The sequence below is a fragment of the Uloborus diversus genome, chromosome 2, assembly GCF_026930045.1.
Source record: "Uloborus diversus isolate 005 chromosome 2, Udiv.v.3.1, whole genome shotgun sequence".
NCBI lineage: Eukaryota > Metazoa > Arthropoda > Arachnida > Araneae > Uloboridae > Uloborus > Uloborus diversus.
The window spans coordinates 13,483,279-13,499,138 of NC_072732.1; the positions used below are offsets into that span (position 1 = coordinate 13,483,279).

General features: G+C 34.5%; 1 protein-coding gene across 1 annotated transcript in view; it reads left to right on the top strand.

The window, feature by feature from the left end:
* LOC129217817 (cell adhesion molecule Dscam2-like) overlaps window positions 1-15,860 on the top strand; it is a 234,892-nt gene that overhangs the window by 216,924 nt on the left and 2,108 nt on the right. Inside the window, exons 23-24 of the mRNA XM_054852155.1 lie at window positions 7,074-7,244; window positions 10,587-10,736. Of these exons, the coding sequence (XP_054708130.1) occupies window positions 7,074-7,244; window positions 10,587-10,736 (321 nt within the window). The remainder of the gene's footprint in view (window positions 1-7,073; window positions 7,245-10,586; window positions 10,737-15,860) is intronic.

Consider the following 15,860-nt stretch of genomic DNA (forward strand, 5'->3'; position numbering starts at 1 on the left):
AAAAAAATATATTTATGTTATGATTTTGCTTCTTCTTTATCTTTTCTTCTTTACTAATAATAAAGCTGAAAGTCTCTCTGTCTGGATGTCTGGATGTCTCGATGTCTGGATGTCTGTGACGCGCATAGCGCCTAGACCGTTCGACCGATTTTCATGAAATTTGGCACAAAGTTAGTTTGTAGCATGGGGGTGTGCACCTCGAAGCAATTTTTCGAAAATTCGATGTGGTTCTTTTTTTATTCCAATTTTAAGAAAAAAAACTATCATAAATTACGAAATTATCATAACGTGGACCCGTAACATGGGCACAAGCCAATTGGCGAGATACGAAATTATCATAACGTGGAACTGTAACGTCGGTACAAGCCAATTGGCGAGAAAATTCACCATACATTATTTGTAAATATACAGGCAAACCAAAAGACCTTTAATTTTTCTATTACGGGCGAAGCCGTGCGGGTGCCACTAGTATTAAATAGATGGTGAATCAGTGCAAAAAATTTCAAAATTCTAAAGTATATAATTAAAAAAAAATTTTTAAATGTGTCCCGGACCCCCTTAAACGTGTCATAAAAATTTCGGCTCTAGGCCGCAATTTACTTACTGATATTTTATCTCATTCCTTGCATTAGGATTTCGTTTGGGATGCCAAAGTTTTAGGAAATTGAGCACAAACCCTAGTCTCCAAGACCTTCTCGCATGGTTGAACGGCAATCTAGGGTCCTAGATCAAGGGGATCAGAAACAACAACAAAGACAAGTGTTCTATGTGTGAACCCTCATGGCTCCCATTAATGTGGTAACGCAGTTCCTCTGCTTCACACCACACTGTACCGAACATCATACTGTCAACGTTATCACCTTGCTTTTCATTCACACAATGCTGCTAAATCACGTGACAAGGGAGATGGAGAAACTTGACCTTTCGCGTACTCCAGCAGGAAAAGATGCGAGGCAATATTATATGCTATTACTAGTTGTATCCGCACGGCTTTTCCCGTAATAGAAAAATTAAAAGGTCTTTTGGTTCGCCTATTTACAAATAATGTATGGTGAATTTTTTCGTCAATTGGCTTGTACCCATGTTACGGTTCCACGTTATGGTAATTTCGTATCTCGCCAATTGGCTTGTGCCCATGTTACGGTTCCACGTTATGATAATTTCGTAATTTACTCGTCCGTCTTATGATAGTTTTGTTCTTAAAATTGGAATAGAAAAAGAACCACATCGAATTTTCGAAAAATCTCTTCGAAGTGCACACCCCATGCTACAAATTAATTTTGTGCCAAATTTCATAAAAATTCGCCGAACGGTCTAGGCACTATGCGCGTCACAAAAATACAGACATCCTCCGGATATCCAGACATCCAGACAGAGAAACTTTCAGCTTTATTATCAGTAAAAGATTAATAACGTTGATAGTACCCAATTTCCGTTGGAAGGTGAAAAAGATGCAGAAATCAGGTTTTGAGATATTTAAAGAAATTCGTTTTGGATTCCATACTAACTACAGGGAGATGCTGGAATTCGACGGTTTTTTTTTGGAGGGGGGGGGGTTCATTTTCAGTAGAAACGAAAGAAGAAAGCTTCTATAATAAAGCTAAAGCACAGTAGATGGTAAAAATGCCAAAAACATGAAGAACGAAAAATTTTCAGAAACTACCTTTTCCTCCCCACGGCATCATATTAAGTAAAGTGTGGCTGGAAGCTAGACTCTCGCATGGATGTTCACCGTATGCCCAACTGTTGACGCATAGAACACCAGTAAAATGTGTAAATGACATTTGAACTGTTTCTGTATTCTTTGAAATGTTTTTTTGCTCTATTTGTCTAAGTTTTCACTACAACACTTCGAATCCCCGGGAGTAATTGATAGTAAAACCCTGTACTAATCACTTGCATATCTTGTTATGAACAGGTTCAATTTTTTTGGTACATTGGTACTATAATAAATTTACTACTGTTTAAAACGAATGGTTTTTTATTTGGTGACATTCAACAACTGCATGTCAACCCATTGAAATAACAAGAAATTCGGTCTAGAACTAAATGAGCCTACTTTCCCCTATATTAATATCGACTTTCTAGTATCTGATCAGTATTCTCAAAATTAGCTAAAATCGTAAATTATTTCAAACATATTATTTTTTTAATATTTTAAGCTGATTTCGAGGAATAAAGTATGCCTGGCTCATCTAAAGAAGTAGATACGTAAAAAATAAATAAAAGAACAAATAAAATAGCAGCACCTTTTAAACAAAGCAGCTAAATACATTTTTTCCATCAAAAAAAAAATCTTCAACCGCTTTCAAAAAGGAAAAAAAAGAATTCAAACTAAAATCTCATTAAAATAATCATATCAAAAAAAATCATTTGTTTTTCCCCTCTTGCCAAAAAAATTTTTAAGAATGAATTAATGTACTTTCAAAAATAAATAAAAACAATAAAATGTCAACTTAAAAAGAAATAATTTTCATTGTCGTAAAAAAGATCGTCTGCGCATATCTTTATGTAGAAACATAAAGGACTCCGAATTTCTCCGCCAAAAACTGAATACATAAATTAAAACTTTAACTTGAAAATAAATTCAAAAGATATTTAAAACAATTATTTCACAGTAAAAACCATGGCTGTGGAGTCAGAGTCGGAGTCCAACTGATTTTGGGACAAAAGAGTTAGATTCGAGAGCCTGAAGTTTCAAATTCAAAGACTCGGAGTTGAAATCGGTCATTTCCCCAAAAAAGTCCGCAAGTCTTCCAATATTTGCAGAGACGGAGTAGGACTTATTATTTGATACAGAAGTTGGAGTCAGAGTCGAATATCCAAGAGTCGGAGTCAGCCATTTTTCCTCCGTGCAATTTTTTGCCATAGCTACGAAGTCAGATTCAAAGTCGGGAAATCGGAGTCCGAGTAATTTGCGAGCACAGGAGTCGGAGTCGGAGTCAGAAGCGCCAAAATTATCGGAATCGGAGTCGGGAGTAGGTCGTCAAGAGCTATTTCCAACGAAGTTTGTTTGAAGTAAATCCGCCTTTAAGTTCGGAATCTATATTGACTTTCAGTTTCCCCGTAGGCGCTAATGTTAAGAGATTTGAACTGTTCAAAATTGAACGAAAACTTGTTCAAATCAAAAAGATATTTTTGATACTTGTTTTTCATCAAAAGCTTTTCCCTACAAAGTTTGTTTGGAGCCATTTCGCCTCTAAGTTCAAGATTTATTTTTGATTTGAATTTCCCCGTAGGCGCTAATGTTAAGTTTTTTTGAACAGTTCAAAATTGAACGAAAAATTGTTCAAATCAAAAAATGAACTGTGGGAATGAGATGTCGTCGCCGAGATCTTTCTAACAAAAAAATGTGTGTTCGAATCGGACTATTCATTCAAAAGTTATTAGGGGGGTACAGACAGACAGACCGACAAACATTTTCCCCCATCTCAATACCCTACTTTCCAATTTTTAATTTTTCAATATTTATCTAAGTATTTTATTTATTTTTGACTTCTTTTTGTTTTTCGGGATATTTTTAAGATGCATTAAGCCTTCTTTCATGCTTTTTTCTTCTTTTTCTGAGTTTTACTGTGAAAGTAGGCTAAAAACAGCCGTTCACTAAGATCAAAAGCGTCAAAAAAAAAAAAAACGTAAAATAAACAAAACAAGCCATTAAGTATCATTAGAAATTTTATTAAAACGTAAAATAAAAAATCAACTTTACAAATTACGCGATCAAAACTATTACGTATATATTGATCCGCTAAATAAGCATAGGGAAAACAAACGATAGCATATAATATGAGCGAGAAAAACTACAAAAACAGAAGAATGACAAAAATGGGTGAGTGTACTCATGCACACACACCATCGAAGCTTTACTTCTGAAATTTATAAGTTTTCAAAGAGAACTTTCTCTTTTTTGTTTTTCATTTCAAGCTTTTGACTAAAGTGAAAAAAAATCTGAAAAAAGTCTGAATTATGTAACTGCAACAAAAAATACGAAGTAAAAATATAACATGAAGTTCCGTCTAGAACTATACAAGCCTACTTTCCCGTATACTCATACTACTTTCTAGTACCTGATCAATATTCTCAAAAATAGCTAAAATCGCAAATTGTTTCAAACATATTTTTGCTAATTTCTAGGAATAAAGTATTCCTCACACATCTAAAAAAATTAAATGCGTTAAAAAAAAAAACAGCTAATACACTTTTTTTCCTTAAAAAAAATCTTTAACAGCTTTCAAAACGAAAAACTAATAATTAAAATTAATAAACTTATTAAAATAAATACATCATATCAAAAAAAAATCGTTTCTTTTTTCCCTGTTGCCAAAAATAATTTTTTAAATGAAATAATGCACTTACCAAAATAAATAAAAACAATAAAATGTCAACTTAAAGAAATACTTTTCATTGTCAAAAAAAAAAATCGTCTGCGCATATCGTTATGTAGAAACATAAATGACTTCGATTTTATTCGCCGAAAACTGAATACTTAAATTAAAACTTTAGCGTGAAAATAAAAACAAATCATATCAACAATAATTATTTCACAGTGAAAACCATAGCTGCGGAGTCGGAGTCGGAGTCAATCTCATTTTGGGATAAGGGAGTCGGAGACGAATATCCAAGAATCGGAGTCAGTTATTTGTCCTCCGTGTATAAATATTTGCCAAAGCAACGAAGTCAGAGTCGAAGTCGGGGAGTCGGAGTCGGATTAATTGTCGGGCACAGGAGTTGGAGTCGGAGTCAGGTGCCTCTAAATTTTTGGAGTAGGAGTCTGGATTTTGGCGTCAAGAGCTATTTCCAGCAAAATTTGTTTGAAATAAATCCGCCTTCAAGTACGGAATCTACATTGACTTTCAGTTTCCCCGTAGGCGCTAATGTTAAGTTTTTTTGAACTGTTCAAAATTGAACAAAAAAAATCAAAAAGTGAAATATGGGAATAAGGTGTCCTCGCCGAGATCTTTCGAACAAAAAAAGTTTGTTCGAATCGGACTATTCATTTAAAAATTATTAGGGGGGGACAGACCGACGGACCGACCGACCGACGGACCGACAGACCGACAGATCGACAGACCGACAGACATTTTTCCCCATTTCAATATCCTACTTTCTAATTTTAAATTTTTCGATATTTATTTTGTTATTTTATTTATTTTTGATTTTTTGTTTTTCGCGACATTTTTAAGATGCATTAAGCCTTCTTTCATGTTTTTTTCTTCTTTTTCTGACTTTTACTGGGAACGTAGGCTAAAAACAGACTAAGCGAAACAAATATTAATGAATATAAAGAATAAAATGTACAATGCAGAAGTGCCTTCCTCAGACCGAGAGCATTTTAATCCGTGCTTTCCAGTCTAGTGAGAACCAATGCAGTAAAAACAGTTTTACAGAGTCTGTTGGTAGAAACTCGCCAGTGGAAGAACACGTTTTCAATTCGAAGCTCGACAAAAACTGCCGATTTCGCCTAGCTCAAACAAGATTCGAGCTCATATTTTGGCACTGAAGTCGACAACACTTTGCCAAGGTGTGTTAAAATAGTCATCCATGTATGGCGTCGTTTCTGTCTGCGTTCCGATTCATTTCCTCTGTTTTAAGGGGTGACAGTCAGTACCTTTCAAACATTTTTTTTACAATTTTTATAAATTTTATATTTCTTTGAAACTATAACATGCATACTTATTTCTTAATCAATAATTTATTTTCAAAATTTAAAAATATTGCCTACTTTTTTTAAGAATTCAAAAAATTGAAGAAAATCTCAATTTTTTGAAATCTTTAATGCTTTTTTATTTTTGCACTAATTAATTTTTTTTTTTTTTTTTTTTTTTTTTTTTTTGCTAAACGATCAGTATAATCATCTCTAAAAATCTGTGCATTCATTTGCTTATGAGTTTATTAGAAAATTTTCTGTGATTAATTATGTAAAAAATCAATGTTTTTTTTTTAATTGGTTTTTAAAGGTTTAACATGCTCTAAACATTTAAGTAATTTATAAAATGCTTATCCAATGCACGGTTTTGTCAAATATGCTATCCCAATTGTAAAAAGTATTACTTTAAAGCTGTATCTTTAATAGAAAAAAAATACTTATTGATTCTAATGACATGAAAACACAAAAATATCATCATCGAGAAAAAGCAGGTTAAAGTTTTTCTTTTGCATAAGAACACGTAGCGAGCATGGCCTAAAACCACTCATATCTTTTTAAACATTTGAACTAAAGCAATGAAACTTTTTTCCTATGTTCAGAATAGTTTTTAATTTTGAAATAAGCAATAAACAATTTTTTGATCGTTTCATCATTTTTGAGCTACTGTAAACCCTTAAATTAAAATTTTACCGGCACTAGAAGAAATAAAACTTCAAAGTAAAATAAAAACTGAGGAAAGATGTAGATACTCATGTGCATCATTGCAAGGTATCGGAAAGACCACAACAACTATATTTTATTTTGAAGATGCAATTAGCGTCGATCCTAGAAACTGCTACATAATAGTGTGTAAATTGAGATTAAGACTGGATGACTCTATCTCCTGCTTCGATTTTGAAACCATATTATAAAAATTAATAATAATCTTTGGATTTATTTTATAAAAAGCATGATAGTTTCTAAAACACACACACACAAATACTTATGATTTTAAATATTCAATACTTTAAATACTATTTCTTTTCTTTCTTTTTTTTTCAATTAAATTTCCGAAACAGTTGCAAAAGTTTTTATAAGTAAAATAAGGTCTGTGTTCATTATTTGTTTTAATTTTTTAAAACTTTTAAAATAAATGATCTAAAAATGCAATTTTTTTATAATTATTTAATGATGTAAGCATAAGTTCCCTTTTTTCCCAAATATTTTTATATTAAGTAAGATAAGTTTTTTTCTGAATTTTTCCGGGAAACAATTGCCTTTATCTCCAAAGCAGTCCTGTTTTCAGCATAAATAATTTTAAGTTATTTCGATTTATAAACGGAAATTTAGTGCATCTACCTTTTCACGACATGTCGGTAAAAGATTTCTTTTTATGAAGATCAGTATTTCTTATATGGTATGGTATATATATTTTTTTCCTCCCCAGCGCCAAACCTGAAGGGCTTCAGCCCCTCCCTTCCACAAGACAACCAACCTTTCTACCGAAACTTGACGGTGCTATTGCCAGTGATCATTTCAGTAACGGTGCTGGTCATCGTAGTCATTGCTGTCATTGTCTGTCTGCGACGTCAGGGAGACGTCGGAAGTATGAGCGAAGGTTGGACATTTATTTTTATTTTATTTATTTATCAATTTTACATCATATGTTTATGTATTAAACAATAATTTTATTTGTAATTATTTTTGAGCTAGTTACATGGTTTCCGAATCGCATACAGTCGGCTTTCTTCAGTTCAGAATGAACTATTTTGAATTATTACATAACTCAAAGTCGTATTTATTCTCTTCAAAACATTCCAGTTAATCAAAATTAAAATTTTATTTTTTAATTATTTTACTTCTCCTTTATTTACGTTTCAAACCGTTATTTTATTTGTAATTACTTTTAGGGTATATACTTCTATGGTTTTCGAATTCAACCCGGGGATTATACATGTTGACAGTATTTTTTTTTAACTTTTTGAGTTATATATATTCTTCGATGGTTTCATGGTGAAAATATATAAATTGCAAATTAAACTTTGCCTTTTCTACAGTGACGTTGTAAATATAACGCATTTTCTTGTTTAAAAACTAATTGATTATTATTTCAAATCATCGAAGATCTTAATAGCATTTTAATGATTTTTATTAACACGCTTTTAGTAGCTTCACCTGTATGTATGTATGTATGTATGTATGTATGTATCTTGTAACGGAATCTTGCAGCTCAAATTTCGCCCACTTCCTGCGATCGGATTCTTTTGAAATTTGGCACGCGACCTCAGACCCGATGACAATGCAATGTTCTATAACCAAATTAATAAATTAACTCTTTTAATTGTTAGTTTCCTCCAATTTTAATCAATATTTTGGCATAAATCCAGCAATGTGAAAAAGGAAAAAATTTAAAAAAAAATACATTGAAGAATGCTCGCAAAAATTATTTAAAAATATCTCCAAAACCTTTAATTTTTCTGCATCAGACAAAATTTGTTCCACTGTTCCAAGGTAATTAGAACATGAAATATAATTGTTTTTAACTAATTTCATACCAAAATTTAGGTGAGCCTTCAATTGAAAATTCATTGCTGATCAGACCATTGTTGAACAAAACTTTTATTCAAATGCATCTCAAATTTTCAAAGTAAAATAAATATGATTTAAGCAAACATACATCAATGACTCACAGTAGCTTCCAATCGGGGTTTAAGTCCCAATCTGATTAAAATTTTCATATACCGCAAAAAAAAAAAAAAAAAGAAAAAAGAAAAAAAAAAAAAAAGAAAAAAACTTTGCCTGATAATTCTCCAACATAAGACTAAAAAACAGAAAAATAAAATAATAGTTTAAAAAACTAAAAAACACGCTTTCGTAGCAAAATGAACTAAAAAGTGAAAAATAATCGTTGGTTGATAGTAGTTGACCAATCACTTAATTTTAATGTAATACAAAAAAGCGTGGGGTGCTTCTTATCAGTTGTCTTGAATTTCTTCCATTTGTTGTCCATGCAAAAATGTAAATAGACAGCACCCCACGCATTTTTGTATTACATTAAAATTAAGTGTTTGGTCAACTACTATCATCCAAAGATTATTTTTCACTTTTTCGTTCATTTTACTACGAAAGCGTGTTTTTTTAGTTTTTTAAACTATTATTTTATTTTATCTAAAAAAAATAATTAAATTTCCGATACATTTTCACATAAAAATCGAAGTTGTGTGATTATTTTTGGATTTGATGTTCCAGCAAAATTTAAAAGTGTCACGTGACTGGTCTGACCAATTACAAAAACAATAGAAATCAATCCGGAACGTCAGGTTAGGTCGAAGCGAGATCAATAAGCAGTCTTTTCGATGCATGTTTTAACCGACAACCCGGTCATCCCATCCAGAGACTGCAGTTTGGTCCATGTTATGTACTCATCAGTCTGGAGTAGTGAGTAACCGAGCTGGAGACAAATATCATTAAAGCTGAGACTGCTAGCAAACTGGTAGATAAAGTAAATTTATCGCACGAGCGAGAGTCCGCAGCCATGGTGTAGTTCAACTCTTGAATTGAAGGCAAAACTTAAGTATAAGACAGTAAGGTCCCTTATGAAAACGATCTATAGAATTCTATTTAAAAAAATCTTTAGAAATACCTAAATAGAGTCTTATAGAATTATGGCCCAATTTTCTATAGGCCGCTTTCTATAGAATTCTATAGTGAAAAACTCTATAGGTTTCTATAAAATTAGTTCTATAGAATTCTATACACTTCTTATAGAATTCTATAGAGTTATTTTTATAGAATTCCATAGAAGTGTCCTATAGAAAATTGGGCCATAATTCTATAAAACTCTATACAGGTATTTCTTATAGAATCTCTATCGATCTTTTTATAGAGCCTCTAGATCTTATTAAGAACCTCATAAAACACGATGCTTTATATAATCAATATATGTTTGACAAAACCAAATTATGCCTAAAAATATTAGTGCAGCAATTTATTCCAACGATTACACATTATTGTTAGGTAGAGACACTGCATAAAACTGGACAATACCGCCCATAAGCTAGGGCTCAGGCAGAACTGCATGCAGTCATCCCATCCAGAGACTACAGATTCGTCCTTATTATGGACTCATCAGTCTCGAATAACGAATAGGGAACAACCAAGCTGGGGGTGTACCGATCCCACTTCTTGTGTAAAGACGACAAGAGAATGCATGGTCTTTTAGAGACGTTTAATGACATCAATATTTACAGCTATATTACAAATTACAGATTATTTAATGTTACAAAGATATTTTGAACTGCGTGAGCCACTCCGCGACTCACCAGCATCTTTGCTCTACGAGTGTCTCCCCCTTTGACCTATTTACTTTCTCTTACATACGGAGATTCGTTTGGCGGGGAATGCACCCCTGTTTACAACAGTCAGACGATGTTGACAAGGTGGTTGAAAAATGTTCCCTATAGTGTCACAGACATCATATCACACCAAACGGAGAAAGTTTATGTGCACAACAAATGTCCAGCTTCGGATAAAATTCAGCTATTCTGAAGATCTAATTTCGAACATTTCTCAGAAAAGGGGAGCAAAAACCGTATTTACGTGTGGTCTTATACTTGTCCAGCTCCCATACTGGTGACAGATATAAAACACCCGCGTAACATGTTTTTCTCACGATGAGTGTGGTCTGGGAAAGAATTTCTAGACCGACCCCACACATTGAATCACAACAGCAAACAAGTGGAGGAATCGCATCGGTATAGGGGTAGATGTCATCTCATTAGGTCGAAACTGCCGTCGGTATATTGCATGTAGTTCTTTAGCCTTACCCCTGGCTTGTAGGCGGCAACTTACTGCTTAAGGTTTTCTTGATAATTCAATAGTTAAATTAATAAATTACCAATTACATCTGACCTAGTTAATCAACTCAGATTGCAAATTTAACATTTTCTTTCCCCCCCAGACAGCAGGAAAGAGCGGCACGGTGAACCTATGGGGCTGACAGAATTCCCACAGAAAAGTCTGAAGGACCCGGACGGATTTGGCAGCAAATCGTCTTACTACTCCTCCCCCGCGAGAAAACCTCTGGCAATGGCGTCCGGATCACAAAGAGGTATAAATTATTATTTAATCTCTCTCTCTTTTCTTTCCTCTCTCTTTCAAAAAAAAATTAATTTTAATTTTGACATCTTGAATTCAAATTATGTTTTTCGCAATCACGAGTGTGTGTATGTAGGCGTGTGTGTTTGTGTGTGGGGATATGTGTGTTGTGTGTAGGGTATGTGTGTTGTGTGTAGGAGTATGTGTATGTGTGTGTTGGCATGTGTGTTTGTGTCTGTGTGCAGGCATAAGTGTGTGAGTAGTTGTGTGTATGAATGTGTGTGTATGTGGGGGGTATGTGTATATGTGTGTAGGCATATGTGTTTGTGTATGTGTGCAGGCATGAATGTGTGAGTAGTTGTTTGTATGAGTGTGTGTATGTGTTTGTGTGTGTGTGCATGTGTAGGTGTCGGTATGTATTTGTGTGTGTGTATGTGTGTATGTGTGTGCTTGCGTGTGTGTGTGTGTGTGTGTAGTTGTGTATGTATGCACTTGTGTGTAGCATATGGATGCAACCTGGAAACGGCTTTCGCTATAGGAGCAGCATCGTGAGGGGCCGGTCGAAGGTGATGCTGCGGAGGGTGGCGGTGGGAAAATAAAATAATAGGACATCAAAGTAGTCAAGTGAGAACAATAAGCAATCGTGATTGCTTAAAAAAATGCTCGTACAAGTACAATAAATCTGAAGTATATTTGATTTAAACTACTTACTGAAATAACTTATAACTATTGGTTTGAGTAAGGGGACGGACAGGTCAGAGGCCAGTCCTTTCAAAGTTTTTCAAGGGGAGAGGCAAAAGGTGTATAATGTTACATAAACTATAAACAAAACAAAAAAAGCAGAAGCAAAGTCTGAATACATAATGTTTCTTAAGTCTGATGTAAATCAAATGTCCTCTTCGACGAAATCCTTCAAATAATAGGCCTGAAGAGAGTGTTGTTTTCTTTCCGCACGCTCACTTATAACACACAAGATACCAAATGCGCAAAAAGTATTTCTTGTTCTAAGTGTTTAGTGCTGCCATCTAGTGTAAATAGAGAAAACTATCATATTCACATTGATTACCGTTATTGAGCATCTTTCGCCTTCTTCACAATTCATATTCTTTTCTAATGGCATTTTAAAGTTCAAAACGCAAAGTAAACATGACTTTTGTTTACGTTTGAGAATGCAATTATCTAAGAATACTTTACCGTGATATAAATTCAGATATATAGAGCTTAAAATGTTTTACTCATCACTTTGACTCGCTTATACAGTGCTTTATTGCTTACTAGTGGCACCCGCACGGCTTCGCCCGTAATAGAAAAATTAAAGGTCTTTTGGTTCGCTTGTATATTTACAAATAATGTATGGTGAATTTTCTCGCCAATTGGCTTGTACCGACGTTACAGTTCCACGTTATGATAATTTTGTATCTCGCCAATTGGCTTGTGCCCATGTTACGGTTCCACGTTATGATAATTTCGTAATTTATGATAGTTTTTTTTCTTAAAATTGGAATAGAAAAAGAACAAAATCGAATTTTCGAAAAATCGCTTCGAGGTGCACACCCCCATGCTACATACTAACTTTGTGCCAAATTTCATGAAAATCGGCCGAACGGTCTAGGCGCTATGCGCGTCACAGACATCCAGACATCCTCCGGACAGAGAGACTTTCAGCTTTATTATTAGTAAAGATGAATATACTTTAATATTTCTTTTAGATTTCGATGTAACACTTTAGGAATTGTCAGCACTCAGTTCGAAGATAGGGTATCCTTAGGTATCGCTATTTATACTTACCACATTTATAGAACTTAACTAGGAAAAGTAAACAAATAGTGAAATAATGAAAAAAGTTGAAACATGTAGCAATCGAAAGAACATATTGATGCTTTTTGAGCAATCACGATTGCTTATTGTTCTCACTTGACTGTTTTTGGCGTTCCTATGATTTTATTTCCCGCCAGCACCCTCCGCAGCATCACCGTCGACCGGCTCCTCACGATGCTGCACCTCTCGCGAAAACCGTCTCCAGGTTTCGTCAATATCCTGCACTTACACGCATACATACACGCACCTACACACATATACATATATACACCTACACACATACAACATACACCTACATACATACACCTACACACATACACAAACACATACACACACAAACACACTCACATACACATAACTACCCACACACTCATGCCTGCACACAGACACAAACACATATGCCTACACACACATACACATTCCCCCCCCACACACACACCTACACACATACACATATCCCCTACACACAAACACACATACCCCCCACACACAAACACACACGCCTACATATACACACACACTCGTGATTGAGAAAAACATAATTTGAATTCCAAATGACAAAATTCAAATTATTTTTTTTTTTATACAAAAATTATTTGCCCTCGTGTCCCCGTTAAAGAGGTATACGGACTTAAATTCTGCCGAAATTTTATTAAAATCATCCAAGTTTTAAAACTTGGCAAGAAGATCAAGGTACACGCGATTTTACCGTCAGCTTGTGGCATAGGACATTCACCTGTTTAGCGTGTGAAAGGTGTTTTCCATTAGTCACCGAAACTAGCTAAATTGGGCAGCATTTCTTAAAATTTCGACAGACTTAAAGACTTCCTATTTCGATAAAGGGGGTACAAAGGCAAATAAGTTATGCGTCCAAAAACATGCTTTACTATATATAAAATACACCGCCATTTTGACGATTATTTAATTATGCTTTTTACGATTACTACTTTTTTTTATTATTACACTACCGTCCTGGTTAATACATAATATTTAAAACATTTTTGCAGATATCGATACTCAAATTGTTAATATCTTCTTTCTAAGGTTGTATTTCAAATTCCTTTTATCGTCGTATTCCGCTGCCTATTAGCAGAGCCCGACTTAAAAGCGCTTGAGACCCGGGGCAAAATGATCAGTAACGTACCATTCAATGGCATACTAATCGTACGTTATTTCGAACGTATTTTTGTTAGAACACATGAAACCAAAGAACCGAACAAGTAAAAAGAAATTAATTTGAAGTAATATACGGTTAATATGAAATTCGTATTTAATTTATCAGTTCCATTTAAAACATCAAGGAGAGCTAAGAGTTGAAAAACATGAAAAAAAATTAATTTTAATTTTGACATCTTGAATTCAAATCATGTTTTTCTCAATCACGAGTGTGTGTATGTATGTTTGTGTGTACGGGTTATGTGTATGTGTGTGTATGAATGTGTGTGGGGGGAGGTATGTGTATGTGTGTGTAGGCATATGTGTTTGTGTCTGTGTGCAGGCATGAATGTGTGGGTAGTTGTGTATGTGTGTGTTTGTATGTGTGGGTGTCTGTATGTATGCGTGTGTGTAAGTGTTTGTATGTGTGTATGTGTGTGTATGTGTTTGTGTGTATGAATGTGTGTGGGGGGAGTATGTGTATGTGTGTGTAGGCATATGTGTTTGTGTCTGTGTGCATGCATGAATGTGTGGGTAGTTGTGTATGTGTGTGTTTGTATGTGTGGGTGTCTGTATGTATGCGTGTGTGTAAGTGTTTGTATGTGTGTATGTGTGTGTATGTGTTTGTGTGTGTATGTGTGTATGTGTTTGTGTGTGAGTGTATGTGCGCGTATGTGTGTGTAATTGTGTATGTATGCGCGTGTGTGTAGGACATGGATGCAACCTGGAGACGGCTTTCGCTATAGGAGCAGCATCGTGAGGAGACAGCCGGTCGACGGTGATGGTGCGGAGGGTGGCGGTGGGAAAAATCAGCGTAACGCCAAAAAACAGTCAAATGAGAACAATAAGCAATCGGGATTGCTCAAAAATACCTTTATGCTTAAAAAGTAAAGTAAGAAATAGTGTTTACTTGCACAGTATTGCAGATAGCTGCCGACATGCGTTTCGGAGTTACAAGGCACGCCTATTTCAACGGGAAAAAAAATTGAGCTTATGGAGGAAAAGACAAAAGCTTTTGTCTAATGTCTTTTAATCCATAAACTCATTTTTTTGCGTTGAAAAAGACGTGCCTTGTAACGCCGAAGCACGTGTCTGCAGTCATCTTCAATTTCGTGCGCTTTGTTATTTCCTATATTACCAGGCGACTTTTAGGTTTTAGCTTAGAGCGGGAATTAAAATGGAGGGAGCCAGTCCAATCATTGGTTTAGCAAAATTGGACCCCAAGTAACGTGACTCAACAAACAGCGAATGGTTGGCACGTTTTGCGTAAATAAACCTTATTTCTTCCAATGCTCTGCTTTAAAATTAATCACGTGACTTGGGACCTTGGTTTATGAATGAAATTCTTCACTCCTGCCATTTTTTCTCTTCTCGATGGGTTTGCCCTTCCAATGGTCGCTTTCACTGTCCAGCCTTACGACCAATCAACATAAAACTAAGCAAGCATGCCTGAAACAGGTTTCGATGGAAAACTCGTACCGAATTTTATACATCCCTAAAACCTTTAAATACGTCATAAATGTATGTGCATTTATAATTTCATAGAAAGTGTTAAACTTGTTGTTATGCTTGGTTAAAGTGTTTCATTTTACACTACTTTTGAAAGTACTGTTGAGGTAGAGGTTGTTTGCGAAAATGAACTGCCTGGTCAAATGAAATAAAATATGGACAATTCCCAAGTAAATATTAAGATATGAAGTGGTAGGCTAAAATGTTTGGGTATTTATATACTCAGACAATTTTAAGAGGTAATCAGTTTCTTAGCTATTCCATTCACCCTTAAAGTTACACTCGTATCTTAACTAAAGATTAAATTGAATTAAAAATTCCTCATACAAGCTATGAGTTTAAGAAGTATGACGCGCGTACATGTGAACATATTCTCTTTCTTTCTTTTTTTTTTTTTTTTTTTTTTTTTTTTTTTTTTTTGGCCCGTCCCCCTTCTTTTTTCTTGCCATTAGGATTATAAGGATAATTAGGGTACAGAAAATTACAAATCTAAAACATTTCATAGCATAATCTTGAAAAACATTTTACTACACCTAACCAATTGATTCCCACTAGACATGCCCTTGTTGGAATTTATCATGTGAATCTAGTAGTACACTTGCATTTGACAGCTCTTCAGCAGCAATGAAGCTCGCGGTCCGAGTTTCGCAAAATG